Source organism: Colletes latitarsis, chromosome 10, assembly GCF_051014445.1.
Source record: "Colletes latitarsis isolate SP2378_abdomen chromosome 10, iyColLati1, whole genome shotgun sequence".
Classification (NCBI taxonomy): Eukaryota; Metazoa; Arthropoda; class Insecta; order Hymenoptera; family Colletidae; genus Colletes; species Colletes latitarsis.
Window position 1 is genome coordinate 18,490,616 of NC_135143.1, and position 22,465 is coordinate 18,513,080.

The 22,465-nt window shown below is 30.7% G+C and overlaps 4 protein-coding genes and 1 long non-coding RNA gene across 13 annotated transcripts in view; 4 read left to right on the forward strand and 1 right to left on the reverse strand.

The window, feature by feature from the left end:
* Positions 1 to 8,403, reverse strand: part of Nt5b (5' nucleotidase B) — a 21,362-nt gene extending 12,959 nt beyond the window's left edge. The window contains exons 1-3 of one of the 7 annotated variants that reach the window (XM_076775648.1): positions 8,110 to 8,403; positions 7,378 to 7,413; positions 6,042 to 6,163 (exon numbers count right to left, since the gene is read on the reverse strand). In XM_076775648.1, the coding sequence (XP_076631763.1) occupies positions 6,042 to 6,163; positions 7,378 to 7,413; positions 8,110 to 8,403 (452 nt within the window). Of the gene's footprint in view, positions 1 to 3,051; positions 3,233 to 4,553; positions 4,716 to 6,041; positions 6,164 to 6,958; positions 7,122 to 7,377; positions 7,414 to 7,997 lie in introns of those variants that run through there. The other 6 variants (XM_076775649.1, XM_076775653.1, XM_076775651.1 and 3 more) reach the window with 6 other exon arrangements.
* On the forward strand, positions 1,625 to 3,915 carry LOC143346944 (uncharacterized). The gene is made up of 3 exons (XR_013080530.1): positions 1,625 to 1,982; positions 2,123 to 2,953; positions 3,103 to 3,915. It is a non-coding gene; the product is annotated as an uncharacterized LOC143346944 (long non-coding RNA).
* On the forward strand, positions 8,095 to 14,392 carry Secs (Sec synthetase). Of its 2 annotated transcripts, XM_076775659.1 has the most exons (7): positions 8,096 to 8,234; positions 8,386 to 8,527; positions 9,341 to 9,529; positions 9,604 to 9,877; positions 9,953 to 10,328; positions 10,406 to 10,902; positions 11,008 to 14,392. In XM_076775659.1, exons 3-7 carry the CDS (start codon positions 9,416 to 9,418, stop codon positions 11,268 to 11,270), a joined length of 1,524 nt encoding a protein of 507 aa, XP_076631774.1. In that variant the 5' UTR covers positions 8,096 to 8,234; positions 8,386 to 8,527; positions 9,341 to 9,415; the 3' UTR covers positions 11,271 to 14,392. The 2 variants fall into 2 exon arrangements, with proteins under 2 accessions (XP_076631775.1, XP_076631774.1); XM_076775660.1 differs by lacking the exon at positions 8,386 to 8,527 and having other exon boundaries at positions 8,095 to 8,234.
* Positions 14,393 to 14,605: 213 nt separating this feature from the next.
* Gcs1 (mannosyl-oligosaccharide glucosidase) lies at positions 14,606 to 18,496 on the forward strand. Of its 2 annotated transcripts, none has more exons than XM_076775201.1 (4): positions 14,606 to 14,906; positions 15,072 to 15,331; positions 15,437 to 15,627; positions 15,702 to 18,496. In XM_076775201.1, exons 2-4 carry the CDS (start codon positions 15,131 to 15,133, stop codon positions 17,746 to 17,748), a joined length of 2,439 nt encoding a protein of 812 aa, XP_076631316.1. In that variant the 5' UTR covers positions 14,606 to 14,906; positions 15,072 to 15,130; the 3' UTR covers positions 17,749 to 18,496. The 2 variants fall into 2 exon arrangements, with proteins under 2 accessions (XP_076631316.1, XP_076631317.1); XM_076775202.1 differs by having other exon boundaries at positions 15,122 to 15,331.
* A 401-nt stretch (positions 18,497 to 18,897) lies between these two features.
* Arp1 (Actin-related protein 1) lies at positions 18,898 to 22,394 on the forward strand. The gene is made up of 7 exons (XM_076776108.1): positions 18,898 to 19,035; positions 19,345 to 19,409; positions 19,712 to 20,038; positions 20,134 to 20,443; positions 20,723 to 20,896; positions 20,984 to 21,046; positions 21,131 to 22,394. Exons 1-7 carry the CDS (start codon positions 18,988 to 18,990, stop codon positions 21,272 to 21,274), a joined length of 1,131 nt encoding a protein of 376 aa, XP_076632223.1. The 5' UTR covers positions 18,898 to 18,987; the 3' UTR covers positions 21,275 to 22,394.
* Positions 22,395 to 22,465: the final 71 nt, after the last annotated feature.

Consider the following 22,465-nt stretch of genomic DNA (forward strand, 5'->3'; position numbering starts at 1 on the left):
GAGTCGCGCTCTCACAAGCGCTCGACCGACTTCCCAATATCCCAGTCGTTTAAGGCAGGGCCTGCTAGAAAGCCTTACTGATGAGTCCACTAACAGGCCCGAACGAAACGCGCCCCCTCCTTTCCTTTTCTGCCCTCCTACGAATTTCCCGAGTTTCTACCTGCAGCGAAGCAGTGCCACAACACAGTATCAATATAATTTTACACGTGTCCATCATTGCGATGTTATAATTAATGCATATCGAAATTGTGTTGCCAAGGTTTCCTGCCAATGACCAAAAATAAGTTACACCCATGGTTCTTACGCAACGACGATTAACTTGTTTAAAATATATTGTATTTTTTCTTGTATAGAATAATTAGAGGATCATCGTAGTATTTGAAGATCTAATGCGACTTACGTTTCTTTCTATTAATATATTGATCATCAAAGCTTAACAACCATTAAAGTATAATTCTCTTATATCATTTTAAGTCCAACATTTATTTATTTATTTAGAAAATACAACTATCAAATATTATTCGGTTCATCATTTTGACTAAACAACTTTAAAATTTTTATTTAAAAATCATACGAAATTTCGTAATACTATTCTGTGTTCAGTGCACACAATATTGATTTCATATGTAATATTTGGTTCTCATCTTCTGAACAGTCCAGAATCATAATTCCGTAATTCTGAAACCTATGTTTTAGTCAACGGAAGAAATTTAACAACGCTGCGCAATATTCCGTTCTCTAATATTTACTTCAATCTCCTGAATTAGCCAGAAACACGATTCTGCAATTGAAGCATTATACTTTATACGGCCGTGCAGGCAAGAGATCAGCCATTTGTGACGTGGCAACAGTAGGTTCGATATCCATTTACGTCGTACTGCTCAAAATGCGTCACGTTTACGAAGAACTTGATGCATTTGTTGCATCGATAAGCGACATTAATATATCCACATCACAATTTAGCTGTGTCTACCCAGAGTTTGGCACGATTTTCACAGACTAAGCAAACGAATAATGTTATTCTAACACTATAACAGTTATAGAACCGGTGTAGTATCGGTTCTGAAGAACCGTAACCGAAACCGATATATCCATAACTGTTATATCATTTTTTCGGTTCTCATAACTGTTCCCAGAAATGAGATCGATATTATAACTATTATCTAAATTTTAAATTAAGTAGTATTTAATTGTCTAAAAACAAAATGTGCATTTCGAAGAAAATTTCATGAATTTATCTGTCGATTAACGTGTTAAAAATTATTAAACGGGTTTCATTATAGGTAGCATACTGGTTAAAATAATCCCGATGATAAACCATGAATCATTATACGAATAGAGAACAAAACATTTATTAGTACTAGGAATTTGGAAAGAAGATCGCGAGACTTTCTCATGAATACATTGATTCCATTGTGTGTACAAGATAGACGAGGATCATGTTACAAAAACAAGATGGTTCTTTTGTCTCGTCATCACGTTCAATTTTTCGATCTACGCGCGAAATTCAGGGCCCAATACGATGGTGAACTATTTCTGGAACGCGTCGTAATATAACTGCATACGTGTCCAGCAGCACGTAGCTGGAAGTAAGAGAGCGCTCCGCCTAACCGAGCAATCGAAACAAAAGATTACTTCAAGCGCAGCAGAATTTCCAGCGTAGGAAACAATTCACCAACAACATATAGAACAATCCAATATGAAACAATTCAATAATTCGAGCTATCTATTATTTGAACGTTCTATTATCCAAAACATGTACTTATACTTTTATAAGTACTTACTTTTGTCCGTCAAATACCTTCGTGGGTATATGGATTTTGTCAACTTCGCTATGCAGGGCTGTTATCATTGTTGAGTCATTGAAGATTGTAAACTTCGAACCTGGTTGGAAACAAAGGTCAGAACTAAGAAAGGAAGGAACCACCGAAAAAGCGTCAATATACTGCATGCAGTCGAAACGAACAGTCGCGAGTGAGAAGGTACAAATTGTAGCCCTATAATTATATTAGGCAATATTTTTCTTACAAAATTTTTATAATAGTATCAACAATTGTTCATTTACATTAGTTTTCTCGTTGCTATTATTGTTTGATCTCACGTAGAAGATTATTAATTTCAGAAAAGTAAAATTTCCTCGACCGGGTAGTTGTGTCTCCCTATTAGTTCAAATAATGAAGGTTGTACCGTAATTGGAAGTGGAAACGAAGACGGGGAAAAGAGAAGAAAAGGAGACTCGGAACGAGCGAAACTGGTTCGATCGAGCTGAACTGGGTAGTCCATTGTTCGAGTACACTGGTCGACGCGAAGAATGCGACAATTTGTAAACGAGCAGTCGTGGAAACCATTGCTACAACTTCGTTTCAAAAAAATGCAGTACAGTACGATGTTGGGCGTTGTTCGAACCAATCTTTATTCGAACAACGAATAACGGATGCAATTTTATTAATTGTTTATTCTATAAATATTATTTATAAAGAATCATTCTATACTATGCGCTTCTTTGTTTCCAATCCTACAGGGAATTTTAAACTCGGCATCTAGGTTAGACTAGAATCAGACGAGCGGCGAAATGGAAGACGTTTCTTTTTTCATCCAACTGAAAGGAAAGGATCTACGACACCCTACAAGCAATCATCTTTGAAATTTTCTTAGTGAACGTGTCTTACAAGTATTATTCAGATAAAATGCATGCGTATGTAGGTTGTGATATCCCGTATTTTGCAACGTGTTTAGTATTTTCACTTGCGTTTGCGAAGATACCGCTACGTGGCAACATTTATTTTTGTTCTCGTTATCAGGGGCCTTCGATGCTAACAATAAGCGGAAGAAGAAACGAAAAGGAATAAACATTGAGTAGTAAACCGAATGCATCTTACATCTTTGTCTCGCATAAATTATATTTTTGGTGTTAGTAAAATTCCACAGTGACACGTTGTATATACACGATAAGGTAAGTGGTCGATTAGAAAAGCAGCGTGATTATTTTATAAATAAACGAAACCATAAAAAATCGTCTCTGTATTTCAAAATGAAAATGCAAAGATTTACCTCTGACCTAATTCACGCTTATCTGTTCGCATGCCGCTGCCCTCATTGTAGCTATCCAGGTCTTGCTCGCTACGATCGTTTCTGTTTATTCTGTTTCCGGGATTTAAACAAAAGTTGAGCATCGACCGACGAATAGACCCCTTATGGAAGACGTTCGAGTCGTCGAATCTGATTTTCCACCCTGCTCCAAGAACATTCATACGCTGGTTACTTAGCCAAAAAGGACACGAAAAGGAAACGCGTAACAAAGTGGCAAGCCGTATTGTTTTTTTATGAAATAATTTTTCTAGTCAACTCTGAAAACTTTCAAACAATATTCGGAAGCAAAATCAAATAAACTGTACGATATTTTGGAAAATGTTAACCCTTTCTGTTTCGAATTTTTTATTTAGTCCTCGCAAGAAGAATGCAAGATCTTCATAACTAATTGTAATTTTGTATACTATTAGATTTCGATATCCTTTTTGCAAAAATATAATATTATACATGTACAGGGTGTGCTTACTAAGTGGATGTTACAATACATGTAAAGTCAACTCGTTTCATTGACATCTTATTTTCGACTGTTGTAATGACGCAACTACTAACTCGGTGTGACAAGAAATAACTTAAACTTTTAAATGTCGCTATTTATCATATCTTGAAACGTTAATGATGTCAAATGGTATCACTGGAAAGTTTATATAGTGATACCATTATGGAATTATTGAGACAGAAAGGGTTAAAAGTTGAATTTCGACAATTGAAATTGTCAAAGTAGAATAAATTCTGTTATATTACTTATATATCAATACATATTTCCGAATTCAGACTACTAATTGTATGTACTTGATACTTTGTTGAGTTATTCTCTGAAGAATCATAAATCTACAAATATGAAATTAAGATAATAAAATAAAAATTATATTAAAATAAAAAACACTGTATGTGCTACTACATAAAATTCTTATCTGTATATTTAGATAATTACATTTTGTTTTTATTATGTCTCACCATTTCCGTACTTATTTACTACGTTCATGATTTCAATGACCTTAAAGAATACGGAAAGGGATAGATCATCGAGTAATCAACCGATAGTTAAAAATCGTTTAGACAAAGTTTCGAAATTATGTTAAATTAGAAGATAAAAGGAAAATAATTGGCCATAACAAGTTATATTAAAGTGAGAACCGTTTATTAGTCATTATTGGTTTATTAGTCATTATTGGTTTAAACTCTGACGATTACTTTTACCACGGAACACTAATGAATTCCTATTTCAACTACATCAAAACAGACACGTAAAATTCATTTTTGTCCAATTTTTTTATGAATGTTTATAATTATAGTCTTAATTTCATATTTGCGTATAGATTGATTATTTACGATATTTCTGAAGATGATTTATAACTTATGAGTCGACACGTTAAATAGAACTCGTTCGAAAACGATACATTCCACTGCTGTCTCGCATGGAATTTTGTCAAGTAGGGAGGTATTTACAAATAAGGAAGAATTACCAGTCCTGCTTGGCTGTGTAACCAGCACGTTCACGCTTCCACGGCTCATTACGAAGCAACCACGATGTCGTTGTTGGTATCGATCGCGAATTGTGAGTATTTACACTTTCGTTGACTGACCAGCGCGAACGACAAAAGTGACCGTCGTCGAATGAGAATTTTCGACCCCGTACGACGAGAAAACAACTAAAACGAAAATATGGCCAGAATAGCAACAACGATAAGAAGGCTGCAGGGGTCATTCGTGTAACGATAATAGAGAGGAAGGAAAAGTACACAGATACGCACCACGCTAGGTATATGAATGTAGTTGATAGCAACCAGAACGTTGAAAATTCAGAGAATTTTCTGATGTAAAACAATATGAAATAGAATTTCTTAGAAGTCTAAACACTGATTCATTGCTGATGATCATCAATATACGTCATAACTGAAGGTGCATTGTTATCGTCAAAATGTCCCGATAAGTCATAGGACATTAATGTTATCGCAATGTGCGTCCCAACGCGCCATGGGTGGTACAAACATATTATGTACATCAGAAGTTTCAATTAAACGACAAAATTGATCGAGATTAAAACAGCATCAAAAGTAAATTCTGAATTTAGTCGCACGAACCTAAAGTATTCGCGATCACGGCACAAACATTATTTAAGTTGAACGAGTTATTTTCGCGCGCTATGATCAAGCAGATTCTTGACAGTGCGTAGGCTGTTTAAACTGTCGTCCTTGGCAATCTTATAAATATCATAAAATCACACTTAGCGTATCTTATACGCATTATCGATGATTATTAAAATCGTCCATTCACTTTGTGATTCATGTTGCTTCATGACAAGTCGAAAAATAATTAGAGGTTCAGTTATTCAGCCCACTTCATTAGTTAATAAGGAATTCTACAATAATAGTGATAGCAATATCAATAGCCCCAGTGATAATAGCAGTAATAGTATTCTAATAATGCAATAATAATACGATTATAGCTATTGCAATAATAATAAAATAGCAACGAAAAATAGCAGCAATAACACACTAACAACTGAAATAAGAATAATAACAATAATAGTAAAATAGTATTCAATATCAGCAGTCATGAAAAAGAGTAATTTACAACAACAAGTAGCAATAGTAACAATTATACGTATCCATTAGTTGGATAACAAGTGAATGTTTACCATCTTAAATGTACAATAATTTCATTTCCAATATTTGACTTACAAAAATTTCTCTAGAAATGAGAACTACTAAATATTTTAAATAATATACAAATAATACTGAAATACAATCACAAAAAATTTCTGTGTATAAAATTCATTATTATAATTATTATTATTATTATTATCGATTATAAAATAATTATGTGCTGTACTTAAAAAAATTTGTATAGAATAAATTGATAACTATGTACAATGTATTGTTTAGGTAATACTTTTTGTATCAACAATTTGACAATTGCAAATAATTTACAAAAAAAACATAATTACTAACCTTTGACTAGCTTGTCGGTACCATTTTTTAGTTCCGCTAGGGTCGTTATCATGTTGTGGCGTGTTTGGTGCGGTATTTTCATGATCGCCGTGTGAATTACAATTTTCTAATTCCATGTTTATCTGCAAAAATTGAAAACAAACTCGTCAATTTATCGAAACATTAAACTTTTTATTCAATTCTCAACATTGCTCGTAAAAAAACTCTTATTTGCATGCTAAATATTACAAAATAATTGCAAGAATATTGGTGATCACTTTTTTTTTATATAGAAAAAAATTATCCTTTTTGATCAATGAAAATCATAAGATTCTTATGGTAAAATTTTCTTCAATTTTGCCATTAGAATCTTGCGTAACTTACGATACCCGCTTATCTATTTATTGTATTAAATGTAGCGTAAAAACTAAGAATTCGATAGAAAATATTTCATCTTCATTCGTGTGAAAAAATGTTCGCGTTCGAATAAGACGAATAAAGGTGCTAGTAAAGTAATCTGTAAAGAGTAAGTCACAAATATCAAGCGTAAAGCTAACAATCGTATTTTGAAATAACCATTTTCGTTATCGTGCAATAGTACTAATATTTCTCAGTAAACACTTTGCAATACTGTCATGAAAAATAATATGTTAGTGTATAAATCGTTTCTATGCCAAGTTTATCCGCATAAGTTTTAATGTACTTTGTTTATCGATTACTCTTATCACTGACGTCTATCTTACACAAATCCGTGAAAGTGCACAGAAAATTTCGACTTCGTTCATAATTTTATCAGTTTTATTACAAACCAATACTTACGAGACACAGTGTTGCAAAGTATTATCTGTAATTTATTAGCAAAAATTATACAAAATTATACGGCCATTAGATTCTTTTCATTCGCGAACAAAATTTATCAGAAGTACAAGGAAATATACCTACGCGATCTAGTCTTCAAAATGTGTTTAACGTTCTATATTAGTATAAACAATACAATTTAGAATACTTTTCTCGTATAGGTTAAATGCCGATGCACTGCACACCTGTCATTTGAGCACTAACTCAACACCACCACACGATGCAAACCTTAAGCACACTGAGGTCAATTCACTGATTGCGTTGACCTCCGTGCAAGTATACCAATGCAGAAAATCGAAGTGTTCCTATACTGCTTTAAGTTGTCAAAATTTTCACTGCGCGCGCGAATTAAGACTTTTTAAACTTATGTACGATGAACAGCAACTGTCACGACGAAAACATATGTTATATGTTAACTTCAATTAGTAGTAGCACAATTGTTTATGGAATACGTAGTTTAATAATAGATAGTTGAAGTACAATCCAAACTGCTACTTACATCTATTTTTTCATCATTTCTGAATTTTGGTGGTACCTAAGAATGATACAATAAAAGAAAAAATGATTACTTTTTAATCTATTGAGAAAAAAACATTTTATTTAGATAAATGACAACATATGATTATGTAATGTTTATGCGACAGACTGTACGTTAAGGATAATAAATAGCAGAAAGTTGAAAAATATTAATATTCGAGTATAAAACGATCATGAACTCTTCAGCATTATAACAATTAAATAAATTTTTCTCAAATGATTAATAATTAGAATATGTCGTAAAATTGTTATAAATTATAAAATATTATGAAAATGCCGCGTAAAAAGTGCGAAAGTTAAATGAAAACAGTTTAAATAACTGCTTCACGATACAACAATTTTCTCCGAAAGAAATGACATAATAAATATTTGTATACTTACACAGTTAATACAAATTATTTCTATCATATAAAATGTTCTTAATATGAAAATAAATAAATAAATAAAAATGGTAACAAACGTTTGCGGAAAGTAATAATGGATATAGAAATAGACAATGTAAAATTCTGAGCAATATATACCACTTTATATATATACAGTAAATCTTAAAAATGCATAGTGTTGTAGGATACATGAACGTACTTAAAAATCGCTGATTCGGCACTATTGATATGTCCATTTTTCGTATCAGCATGTGATGATCGATGATTTCAATGCAAAGAAGGAAGAAGATAATTATCAGTAAATGATGCACCTGCCGGCTAGTTGAGTTGTGAATTGCACACGTATCACTTTGACCTGTAAAGACGGCGGACGAATTCGTTCGTAGCGCCGTGCGTAACCCGTCCGTCCGCTGTCGCCTGAACGCCATAATTCGAGGTAAAATTCCGTGCTTGATAATTTTCGCGATTCTCCACGCGTCCGCGGTACACATCGTGTAACCAACGACAATTGAAACGCAGTCCCGAGGCCCCCGTGGCCAAACAATTACGTTGTATCCTCTGTATTGCGTAAAATTAATCCGATTTAGGTGACCTCGACACGACATAACCTAACAACCTGTGTCTGGTGACAATTCCGGATGATCGCGACACGAGCCGTGTCTATCTTAGCTCGGCTCTATTAAACGAGAACATATGCAATTACGGCTTGGAGTCTCTGGAATGCGTCAGGTAGTGCATGATTATTAATGCACCGCTATTTTAATTTCATCGTAGCCCAACCCATTTTTTACTGTGTCACTTGGGCCACTCCACGAAATTATGTCACTTTAACATTAATAGTCTCTGTTTATTTGTTCGCCAATTAGACCACGACTCTGATCGCAATAGCTTTCTATTATTTTTTTCGCGTAGACTGTTTTGATATTTCGAAATTTAAACGATACAAACACACATAACCTTCATATCACTCCTGTATTAAATTCGTTCCACTTTATTACGCTTTTTAAACGAGTTAAAGTGTTGGTTTATTATTGATGTTATTCGCTTATTTACTGTATTTTTTTAATACGATAAATTAGTTTTTAAATATTTTATTATTTTACAGTCACAATTTGTAGTCTGTTAAGTTATAATTATCTTTTGTATATAATTGTTTTGTTTTCTTATAACAAAAGATCTATGTATAATTTTTTAATAAATTTCAGTTTTATACAAATCATTTGTGTTTTATTTTATCAAATATATTTTAGATTTGTTGCACCTTATATTTCCAAGAATATTAATATTGTCTAACAGCTGATATATTTTATCATTAAAGTATATGTTTGCAAATGTATTTGTAATCTATCTAATATTACTTTTAAGTTTTGTCTCATATGTACAAATATTTATCACATACTCATGATAATCGATATTAAACACCAAACAATGTTAATGTTATAAATTTATATAGTTTCTTTTATGTTATATAATGTACATTAAATATTAATGTTGCTTGTAATTTAATAATCATTCTAATAATCTTACATTACTTATCAAAAGTAATGGTGTGCTAAAACATCGAACTTCCTAAGATTTATGGTCTAAACGTTTGAAAGAATTGGGTAAATAAAGAAGATGAATAATCAGGCATTCAGTTTAGCAGAAAAGCTCATTCCAGCAACCTATGTGCAACAAGGCTTAAATGCAAAAAAATCACGTGAAAATCTTATAAGGCATTTTATTGAACATGTAAGATTTTGTTTAACAATCTAACTATGATATATGCTAATGATTAGTGTTATTTACCAATTTTTTGAAAACAGCAAAAATGGCCAGAAGAGGGATGGGATGATGCAACGATAGAAGCATTTCTCTCAGACCTATCACAAATGGATAGCAATAATTTTCCTTCTAACTGTAGCGTTGGAGAACGTGAAGCAAGAATTATATCAAACATTGTTGCAAGGCGACATTTTCGAATGGGGCATGGTATAGGTAGATCGAGTGACTTAGAAGAAGTACAACCTAAAGCTGCTGGAAGCAGCCTAATGTATAAATTAACAAATGCTCTGGTACTTGAAGTTATTCGATATATGGGTAAGATTAATAATTCCAAATTGTTTCATATAAGTTATGCATATAAGATACACTCTGTGATATCTTTTATTGCAGGAGTAAAGAGCATAGCAGGTTGTTTTTTATCTCCAATGGCTACAGGCATGAGCTTGGTACTGTGCATGTTAACATTTAAACAAGACAGACCACGAGCAAAATATGTTCTATGGTCTAGAATTGATCAAAAGTCGAGCTTTAAGTCAATATTTACTGCTGGTTTAGAACCAATTGTTATTGAAACAAAAATAGTTGGAGACGAGGTAAAGACAGACATGCAAAGACTTGAATCACAAATGGCAGCTTTAGGTGAAAGCGTTGCTTGCGTGCTTACAACAACTAGTTGCTTTGCACCTAGAGCAAGTGATTCTATTGATTCTATTGCAGCATTGTGTACTCAATATAACATTCCCCATTTAGTAAACAACGCATATGGGTAAGTTTATATACAAAAATTTGGTTTTAAATTTATTACATTTAAACGAATACTATATGGTATTCTACTATTAAAAGCTTGCAGAGTACAAGATGTATGCACCTCATACAAGAAGCATCACGGAAAGGCCGTGTCGATGCTTTTGTTCAAAGCACAGATAAGAACTTCTTAGTGCCGGTGGGCGGTGCAATTATCGGTTCGTTTGACAAAAATCTTTTAGATCGCATATCAAAAATGTATCCAGGCCGTGCAAGCGCTAGCTCAATTATGGATGTAATGATAACATTACTAAGTTTGGGAATGGCTGGTTACAAGCAACTAATAACACAACGTAAAGAAATGTATTCGTGTTTAAAAGAAGAACTTGGAAAATTAGCGGCACGGTACGACGAAAGATTGCTAGACACTAAAGGAAATCCCATATCAATGGGAATGACTCTTCAATTTTTAAATCATCATAATGGTTTTCAACAAGTTAACACACTACGTTCAATACTATTCCTCCGCAATATTAGCGGTATAAGAGTAATAACGACTGCAGAATGCAAACATGTTGTTTTACATAAGTTTGAAGGTGTGTATTAAATACGCGACTAGTATATTTTGTCAATGTATTAAAATTTGTTATCTTATTATCGATAGATTCTATTTTAATTAATATTATTATAATTTTATTAAGGTTGGGGAGCACATAACAGTAATTATCCAGTACCATATTTAACTGCTGCTGCAGCTTTGGGTATGAAAAGATCAGACGTGGATATATTTATACAACGATTAGATAAAGCTTTGACTAAAGTGAGGAGACGTTCAGCTCCAGTTACACCAACATCTTTTGTTGGATCTAGTATCAATGGAGATACAGGAGGTGCTGGTGGTCCTGGAGAATCTAGCACAGCTTCAACTAGCCGAGCAAGTAGTAAAGATAGTTTGAGAAAATGAACCGTAATCAACGCAACTGGCCAGTCGAATCAATACATTAATTTGTAAGTGAATTATTTACTTGCAGTTAATATATGTTGGATACCTCTGAAGAATACCTTGTATTTCTATTTTGTACATTAAAATTTATTCTTTCGCAATATTTTTACTTCAAATTTATTTATAAGTTTCATGTTTAAAACTACTTTTATCAATTAGTTTAAAAATATTAATCTTTCGAAACTACAAATATAATGCAATCACCTTTTAGGTATATAGTTCGATCTTTTTAAAATATTAATTTAATAAGAACCGATAATAAAGAATATATTCTACAGAGGTATGTAACAGAATAATGTGCTGATTCGTCTGTCCACTTGCGTTGTAATTGTCAATTCCCAAGAAACAAAGAATGGGAGTTCCCTGCGAATGGTATTAATGACTTGAACATTAAAGTTAAATTTGAGAAAAGGAAAGAATGTCAGGATATTCTATACATCCATTTAAAGATATTAATTCGTAAGCGCTGGCCGCAGAAATATCTGTTATACTCGTTCTGTGTTATAACGTATATGAAATTACGTTTAAAACACAGTATATTGTTAGATTTCTGATTTCTTATTTCAGCTTTTACTTTTATCCTTATTTAATATCAGTGTACAAGACATAAATAGATCAAAGTAAAATAAGATTAATTAATTTCAATTTGTAAAAATTACTTTCTTTTAGAGATTTTTGTGTTTCAAATTATTATTTTATTTTCTCGATAAGCACCATATTGACACAATTAGTTATAGATTTATCATTGTAATGACCATGTATGTTGGGAAAACTATTATTCTATACTTTAAAACTTTGAATCATAAATTAACATTTTTCTTGCATAATTTATTTATGCTGAAAATTTTACAAGATAAAATCGAAAAGTATTTGCTTTCACTTAGGAGTAATATAATTATATCAATGGTCATAGTGAAAACATAAATATGTTATTACTTGTAAAGAGACGTTTATAGTAGATACAGTATTTGCTTCATCACACTGTTATAGAAAGTATGTATAAAAATTAGAAGCACCGTACATAACAAACAATATTTTCCAGATTTGCATAAATCAAGTGCTCGCACAAACAGGTATTTATTTCCATTAATTTTATGTTAAACAACACTATTCATGATTTTGGAGTTGTCTACTTTTTATTTCTTAAACTTTATTTAGTTACATTATTACATTATGCAACAAGTAATTGCATGTATGTACTTTGTGCATTAAAAATGTACAAATTTTGTTATTATCAAACTATATTTCTTATACGAAGCAACAAAATTATCTGTTCGATACTTTCTAACAAACAATGAATACATAAAAGGAATGGCACACGTTTGAATAAGATATTATAGTGCTAAACACAATCATTTTTTAAAAGTGTGCACAAATTTTTGTGTATGTATATGTAGTATGCACAAAAACTTGTATACATATAACAGGAAGGATATATATTTTTAAACCTTACCTTTGGATAATTTATTTAATGTTAATTACATACTATTTCATTAATCTACATTTATAAAGTTGTACTTTAATTTATATAATATATTCTCTTTATGTTTTCTTTCCTCAAAATGTATAATCTAATGTTTGTGAAGTTATAACATTTAGATTCCCTTTGTGCATATTTTATTGATACAATGTAATATTTGTTCACATATATTCATATTAGCTCAGAAAAAAGCAATATAAAGTACTATAATTATAGATAAATTGTGTGCATTATTACTTTCAATAGAAAGAAAATTAAAGAAAAAATATTTGATATTTGATGAAGGAAGATTTGTGTTGTATGCTTAGTTTAAGAAAATATATAAAATTTTGTTGTTTTTAATAATTCCAAGAAATTAAAGAAAAAGAGATGTTCTGTTGATACTAATTCATGAAAAATAGCAAAGCACTACAGAATTGTTGTTCTGGGTGAATTGTATATGCTATTGTAGAATGTATTGTATTATTATTATTATAACATTATTTAAAAAAGAAGGTAACATATAGTAAGGATTATTAAAAAAAAAAAACTATAGAATAGTACATGGTATTGTACCTCATGCCAATGATATTCCTATGTACATAAAGGTATTTTACTTTTTCATATTATGATTTGTTTTAATATATTAATGTATTATAAATGTTTGGTTACTTGGTTACAATATAATTTTATACAAGGAAAGGCAAACATATGCCTTTTATATGAAACAACGATCTTTATGGTCCTACTTTGTTAATGTTTTTTAATTATTTTTGTAATGTATATCTTGCAATATAAATCGTTACAATTCTGAAGAACAAACCATGCCTTTACATAGGTGTAAACAATGAATTCATTATTCGAAAAATAACCTTGCTATCGAGAAAAAAAATACTATATACCAGATGATATAACGTTTATTAAGCAAGGACTACTTATTATATTCTTAAGTTTATTGCAGTTAATGTATACTACCGGCTGTGAACATATTTTACTGTTATACGTTATAAACTAAGAGAAATAATTATTCACAGTCTCACACTCGGTTATATTTTTAAGGTAAATATTTTGTTGTTTAGTCATAATATTCAAAGAAACCTATACATTGTCAACATTGTATATATGCAATTGTTTTAACAAAAAATTTTTAAAAAACAAATATATAAGATATTTAAGATAATAGAAGTAAGCAAAGTAAATTACATACATTTCAGTACATATACAGAACATTCGTTAATCCCAATATTATATTCTCCCAGTCATGATACATACATTCTATTACCTAAGTGATCATTTTACACATAATGTACTTGCTTAAAATTCAGATGGAAAATGTACTAAAAACGGGAAATAACTAATAAAAGGAACACATGTACAAAACATTCAATCATGATAAAATTATAATTAATTTTATCACAGTTCATTGATATTTAATATTTCCATTTGAAAGTTTAAACAAAGTGCTAACATAGTAATGTTATAACTACTAATCAAAGGTCTACATACACGAATATGTAAACAGTATAATTATAAGCTCTTCCCCATTATTACTGTGTGATAGTAAATGCTTTATTTGTAATATATGCAACAATTGGATAAATAAAAATTTAAATGTTACATTAAATCGTTTAATTCATCCTATACATACATATGTTTTAAAAACACAAAAGAGAACATGTAGTAAAAATACGATTAAAAATATGCTGCATATATTTGCCTATACGAATACGGATATTGAATTAATGAGCATAGTTTAGTAGAATGTTAATTACAAAATTTATTATTATTAGTAATTTATCATTCTTAGCGTTTTAAACTTATTTAAACTGCAGCGCTACATTCTCGTACATATTTTGTCAATTTTATTACTCAATGATAAAATCAGTAAAAGGAAATGATGTAACTTGTAAGCATTAGATATTTCTTTCGCACATGTTGTTCGAAATTTTTGGATATATTCTATTTTAAGATTTCTCATCAAACAAGTGGTAAATTTGTCGCTAAATATAACCTATTAGGAATAAAATGTATCGAGTGAATGGGAAACAAAATTCTTGATTTGAATTTACAATTTATTGTTACTTATCTTAACTGCTCGGTACATTATACCGCCGATAATAATATTGTTGCAACATAAGGTACTTATAACTCATTTTTCGAATTAATATTTATATCATTGATCAGTATTTTGTTTAAATTATTTTTAGTTTATATTTCTAACATTAATCCAAATTTCGTTTTCACTATAAAGAAAAACGAGTATATTTTTAAATTTCTTTTGTACTATAATTTTTGTTATTTAGGTCGTAAATATAAAATTATTGGAAGATAATTCTTATAATTTGTTTCTGAGATAAATAAAATGGCTAAAATTAGAACTCAGGATAAACCATCAAAAACGAAAAATAAAGTTTTAAGTTTTGCTAACACTAAGAAAGAAGATAAATTTAAAATGCCAATGTTGAATACTACGATTACAGTTTTATGTATTGCTATAGCTATATGGTTTAGTTACAAAGGATATCTTGAAACCAGAGTAAATACGCTATATGATGTAGAGAAGGTATGATAGTATGACTAAATTGTTACAATTTTTTATTATTATTTTGTAATATTGAATTTATATTACAATTATTAATACAATGTCTACTTATTTGCTTAAAAACAGTTAGTTACAGCTAGTGGCTTAGACATTCCAGACAGATATTGGGGCACATATCGGTCAGGTATTTATTTTGGATTAAAAACAAGAGATCCGCATTCTTTAGTGACTGGATTGATGTGGTACTTTCCTCATCTGCTACGTCAAGATGGTAGTGGCCTTAGGCATTGGTGTGAGCAAGGAGATAAATTAGATAGGTAAATAAAATTTTCAATAATATATTTCTATTAATGCATGTGTACATGACATTTATTGTTTAAATTTAACTTAGATATGCCTGGTTAGAACATGATGGAAGAACCTTTGGTGTCCAGGAAATAGTGGATAATTCAGCTATTTTGAATACTACATTTGTCAAAAAACCTGGTGGTAAACATGGTGGAGATTGGACAGCAAGAATTGCTGTAACATCCGAAAATAAAAGACGGGATGGCGAAGAAATTTCATTACTCTTTTATACTGCTATCGAAGAAAATACTAAAGGATGGATTAAAGCTAATCTTGGCGATGAAAAACGTATAACGGGCATAGAAGGGAATACTCAAGGGCTGGGCTTGTTTACCATTAACTTTAATGTAATACAGGGGACTCTAGAAGAACATTCTTTTTTGGCAACTGTTGCTCCTGGGCTAAGTCTGTTAAAGGAAACTGTGCTTCACAACCTTAGAATAGCATCTCAAAAAGGATCTACAAAGAAACATATAGTCTTAGCGGGCGAACAAATACCATTATCGGTCGATGAAACAAAGAAAAGTGCAAATTTTATTGTAACACAAATAACAGGAAGAATTCCTTTTGAAATTGAAGCTAGTTTCGAGTCGGGTAGTTTTATAAATAGAGTTGATAAATTAACTGGACAAAATTATGAACGTGCTTTAGAAAAGCAGCGAAAATTATTTGATGCGAAATTCGACGAAATATTTAAATTAAGATCAAAAGGTTATACGGAAGCGGATATTATATTCGCTAAAATGGCACTGTCGAATATGATAGGTTCCATAGGATATTTTTATGGTAATTCACAAGTACAGAGCCAGTACACTAAAGGATCTGTGCCTTATTGGAAAGCACCTTTGTATACTGCTGTACCTAGTAGAAGTTTTTTCCCACGAGGTTTTCTCTGGGACGAAGGCTTCCATGGCTTGCTTATATCAGCCTGGGATTTAGAAATTGAATTAGATATTATAAATCATTGGTTTGATTTGATGAACGTCGAAGGTTGGATCCCGAGAGAAATGATTTTAGGCCAAGAAGCTTTGGCAAAAGTTCCAGAAGAATTCGTAACTCAAATCAATACGAATGCTAATCCGCCAACATTTTTTTTAACATTGCATTTCATTCTGAAGCATAATCATAAAGAAATACTGGACAAACATTATCAATTTCTTGATAGATTGTATCCTCGTCTTCAAGCATGGTTTAATTGGTTTAATACCACTCAGACTGGAGATATGGCGAGCACGTATAGATGGAGAGGTAGAAATGGAACTACTAATAGAGAATTAAATCCAAAGACGCTCACTTCTGGATTAGATGATTATCCAAGAGCTTCTCATCCAAATGTTGACGAACGACACGTTGATCTACGCTGCTGGATCGCATTTGCTGCTGATATTATGTTTCAGATCAGTGATATTTTGAATCATCCGAATAATAAATATCAGGAAACGTATCAATATTTGTCGGATAATAATTTATTAAATAAACTGCACTGGTCACCGAATACACAAACTTATGCTGATTTTGGATTGCATACTGACAAAGTATCTTTACGAAGACCAACTTCACCGCCGAGATCGCACGCACAATCATCAGAAATGATACGGATTGTTTTGGAAGACCCAACATTGAAATACGTCGACACATCTTTCGGTTACGTTTCATTATTTCCATTTATTTTGCAAATCATTGATCCTGAGTCGCCGCAGTTAGGTAAAGTATTACAGGACTTAACGAATCCTAATCTTCTATGGACTAAATATGGTTTACGGTCGCTCACGAAGACATCACCATTATACATGAAGTTTAATACTGAACATGATGCTCCTTATTGGCGAGGAGCTATTTGGATGAATCTAAACTATTTAACGGTACGGGCGACATGGTATTACTCCAACATTGAAGGCCCTTATCAGAAAAACGCGAAAGATGTTTACTGGAATTTAAGACAAAATTTGATACAAAACATCATAAGACAATACAAGAAATCTGGATACATATGGGAGAATTATGGAGATTCTGAAGGAGAAGGCAAGGGCAGTCATCCATTTACTGGTTGGACGTCTCTAGTTGTACTACTTATGGCAGAAATTTATTAATTTTAGAATCATATTGCGTATAGTTATATCCAGAAGTATTAATTTAATAACAGCAAGATCAAAAACCATTATCAGTCTTTGCATAAAACTTAGGAAAGAGAAACAGATTTAAATATTCTAGATGACTTGTCAATTGTCAAGCATAAACATGTGATAACATTCATAAATTATCATGATCGCTTCTATGAAATGGTATTCTTTCGTAGTAAAAAGATACTGATGAAATACAAATATATATGTTTTAAGAAATGATGCAAAAGCATTGCATTAGACTATACAGAAGCATGTTTAAACACATACTTGTAACATGTATTGTATTCACATAAAGTTTATTATGTGCGAAGACTATTTTATTAATAACGATCTCAAGTAATATATTTTTAAATTACCGTTCTGGTAGTTTCAAGTATAGTAAATATAAATCAATTAAATTGTCGTTAAAATAATATTTTAATCCGAATGAAAGAAAATTGTATATACTTTGTGTAGTTTAAACTCTATTTCCACATTTATATTTTATTATAATTAATATAATTATTCTTTATAGTTATTAAAATAATGAAAACACCAATTTCTCTCATACTGCAATGTGAAATAGTTAAACACGTAAGAAACTTTTAAATCTTGGCTGTGACATGTTAAATGAAACGTATGTTATAATGTTAAGTCATCATGAAATAAACACACTTAAAGTTTTCAAGCATTTTTATCTTATAGATGTGAACAATAAATATTTCGTTATAATTAAAACAAACATTTTATAGTTTAATTATGTTCCATTATTTGTTGCATTAATATATTTTAAATGTTTCAATTTCATGTACTACTCATAAGAATTTTGATAAAAATATGCCTATTATTTTACTAGTATTAACTCAAGTTTAAGGAGTGAAATTATATTTTAGATTCTATCTATCGAAATACAAGACATGCAGTACGAATAAATTTTATTATAAAAAATAAATTTTAATGTGTAAAGAAATAGTTACGACAAATCTGGAAAGTTTCATAAAAATCATAAGACAGTTCGCGAATGTTTGTTCCTTGCAGTTTTGACATTTGAATAAAAATTTGATTGTACTATTGGCAATCTTGTTTGTAGCTAGAAGAAGTAATTTTATTTCGCTTAGTTGTCAATAACTCCCTTCAGACCTCACCAGAGAGTAGGTGTGTGACTGTGGGGTTACGGTTGTGAATTTTCAAAGTTCTTACATCAAATTGTGCATATTTTAAATTATTATGGAGCCTTACGATGTGATAGTTAATCAACCTGTTGTTATTGACAATGTAAGCGGCTTATTAATTTTAGAAAACGTTTAACTTTTTGCATTCTTTGTGTCGATATATCAAATTGAATCATACCGTAATGTCGGCTACTAAGTAACGCCAAAATTTCACACTTTCTTTTCGAAACTACCAACATTATCCACATTTTTCAGTTTCTTAAAGTAATGTAGTGTCATTTTTTCAAAATTAACATTTTGTTTTGCGAGTGTCTCGTATGTTCAAAGATTCCAGCAATCTTCTGAAAAATAACAATAATTTCTAATTTAAAATCGATACTGATACTATTACGTGATGTTTTACATATTTTAGGGCTCTGGTGTAATTAAAGCAGGATTTGCAGGCGATCAGATACCAAAATGCAGATTCCCAAACTAGTAAGTGGATCTTTTGATTCAATCTAATTAATACTTGTGACAGTGTTAGGTAGACTGATCCTAAATTTTTTAAGTTTTTGTACAGTGTATTGTTATAATATCATTAACTTAAAAAAAAGAACTGGTAAGTGTGTCTAAGACAAAATTTCTTAGTACAGCCTTATCAATGATATGCTGTAATTTTTAATTTCTGTTATTTGTAACCATTCAAAATGCATGCTTGTTTATCAATTCTAAGAGTAAATAAAATAAATTTTCTTTGTTAAAAAAAAAAAAATGTTAATGACATGAACTCTTTATAGTATTGGCAGACCAAAACATGTACGTGTTATGGCTGGCGCTTTAGAGGGCGATCTTTTTGTGGGTCCAATAGCAGAGGAACATCGTGGCCTTTTATCTCTTCGTTACCCTATGGAACATGGAGTTGTTACAGATTGGAATGACATGGAGAGAATCTGGTCTTATGTATATAGTAAAGACCAATTAGCTACGTTTAGTGAAGAACATCCAGTTTTATTAACAGAAGCGCCTCTTAATCCCAGAATAAATCGAGAAAAAGCAGCAGAAATATTTTTCGATACATTCAATGTTCCAGCTTTATTTATCTCTATGCAAGCTATACTTAGCTTGTAAGTATTCAATTTATAAATTTTATCCCTTGGATAACAAATTAGTTGTGTATCGTTATATAATAAATAACATTTTTATTGTTCAAACATATCAGATATGCCACAGGACGAACAACAGGAGTTGTTTTAGATGCTGGAGATGGTGTTACACATGCTGTACCTATCTATGAAGGTTTTGCTATGCCTCACAGTATTGTGAGGGTTGATATAGCAGGACGCGATGTCACGAGACATCTTCGACTTCTTTTACGTAAAGAGGGTATTAATTTCAAGACTACAGCAGAATTTGAAATTGTTAGGACAATTAAAGAACGAGCATGCTATCTCACTAGTCATCCTCAGAAAGAGGAAACCATCGATACAGAGAAATTTCAATACATATTGCCAGATGGAAGTTATCTGGAGGTAATAATATAAATTGTTAATCATGGTTTTAATTTACCAATAACAGAATTTATTTTCATAATAATTGATTCTACAATAATGTGATTGTACTTTAAACTTGTGTTCTATATTGGGTCATTGAGTAACAGAATGAGTTACCTTGTATTTTAAATCAATAGTTTTCATGATATTTATACACACACGATAAAATTGGAAATGCTACTCCAAAATATGTTCGATTTTGCGTAGACTGACCATATTTTATAATTGTATACAGAGTATAATACTTATTTACAATAGATTGGTCCAGCTCGATTTAGAGCTCCTGAAGTCCTCTTTAAACCAGAGTTGATTGGAGAAGAGTGTGAAGGACTTCATGAAGTGTTGACGTATTCTATTCAAAAATCTGATTTGGATTTAAGGAAGGTCTTGTTCCAAAACATTGTCCTATCAGGAGGATCTACATTATTCCGTGTAAGTATGAAATTAATGTGATTTTGTTTATACTAGTATATAATATATGTTATATCTTCAGTAAATTTATATTTTTGTATGTATTAGGGATTCGGCGATAGATTATTATCCGAAATTCGTAAAATGGCACCAAAGGATGTAAAAATTAGGGTGCGTGTAACATTTAATAAGTACTGAAATATTGTTCCGTGTTAGAATTTTGTTATCTAATAATATTTAAATTGCAATATGCAGATATCAGCACCACAAGAACGATTATATAGTACTTGGATTGGTGGATCCATTTTGGCTTCCTTAGATACTTTCAAGAAGATGTGGATTAGTAAAAGAGAATACGAAGAAGGTGGTATAAGAGCAATTCATCGTAAAACATTTTGAATTTAGTTGAAAAAGATTTAAAATGTTATGACAAATAATTTAAGTACAACACATAAGTAATGGCACATTCGGCACAACAATTGACATGTACCGTGTTAATAGTGCTCTTTGAATGCTTTTAATATCGCAGTTTTCTAAATCTTTAATTTACCTCTTTCTTTTGAATGGAAATATACCTATTCCAAGGGATCACAAAATATGCATATTTATTAAACAAAAAGAAAACACAATAATGAAAAGGAATGCAATATGATTTATCTTATATAAAATCTTATTTAAATCCATTTCTTATGTTTTAAAATTTAAATCTATTAAGGTTCCTTGGAAATGTACATAAAAGAATTTCCAAAGTTAAATGCACTTAAATAAGTGAAACTAAACACTGACTTTACCTTTAAATTTTGAATTGAAGTTCTTTATTTGAGAACACCATATTTACAAGTTATATGTTTGTTTTTTATACTATTTATAGTTTTGTTATATTTAATGTAATAGAGGAATCAATTTTTATTAAAATAAAAATGACGTGCTTTAGTTAATCAATTTAACACTATAGGAAAAGATGATGTAATTTCTATTTACAATAACAATTTTGCAAAGTATTTGTAAATATGTATGCTTTGGTAAAATAAATCTATAAACTCTTTACACGTATAAATGATTACATCGATTTTTATAATCATATAATAACGAATTGCATATATGTATTCAACAGTTTCATATTTAATAAATAGCTTACAATTATCAGTACCATTTAATAGCAGCTTGATTGTAAAGGTACTAAAGGATTGTTAACAATGTTTGCCTACGTTTGTATATTTTTTAACTGTGATAAAATTATTGGGACTCAGTTAGTTTCTAACGAATATGTTTATTCATTAAATCCATTTTTATAATCGTAGAAACAAGTTCATTATTGTCATACACTTTGAAACACAGTATTATAACTTTTTATCACTTATGTGAACATATCATTTTATTAATTATGTAATTTTAAAATATAGCATTTCGAGCGGTATAGATTATGTTAACAATTACTATTGTATAATTAATATATGTAATATTTATACTTTTTATTTTAATATCTGTATCTTAATTTATAATAAAGCGTGCATTATTATTATTATTGATGTATATTTCATTAATCAGGTAAGGAAACAATATTATTGACTATATCTCTAATCTATGTAA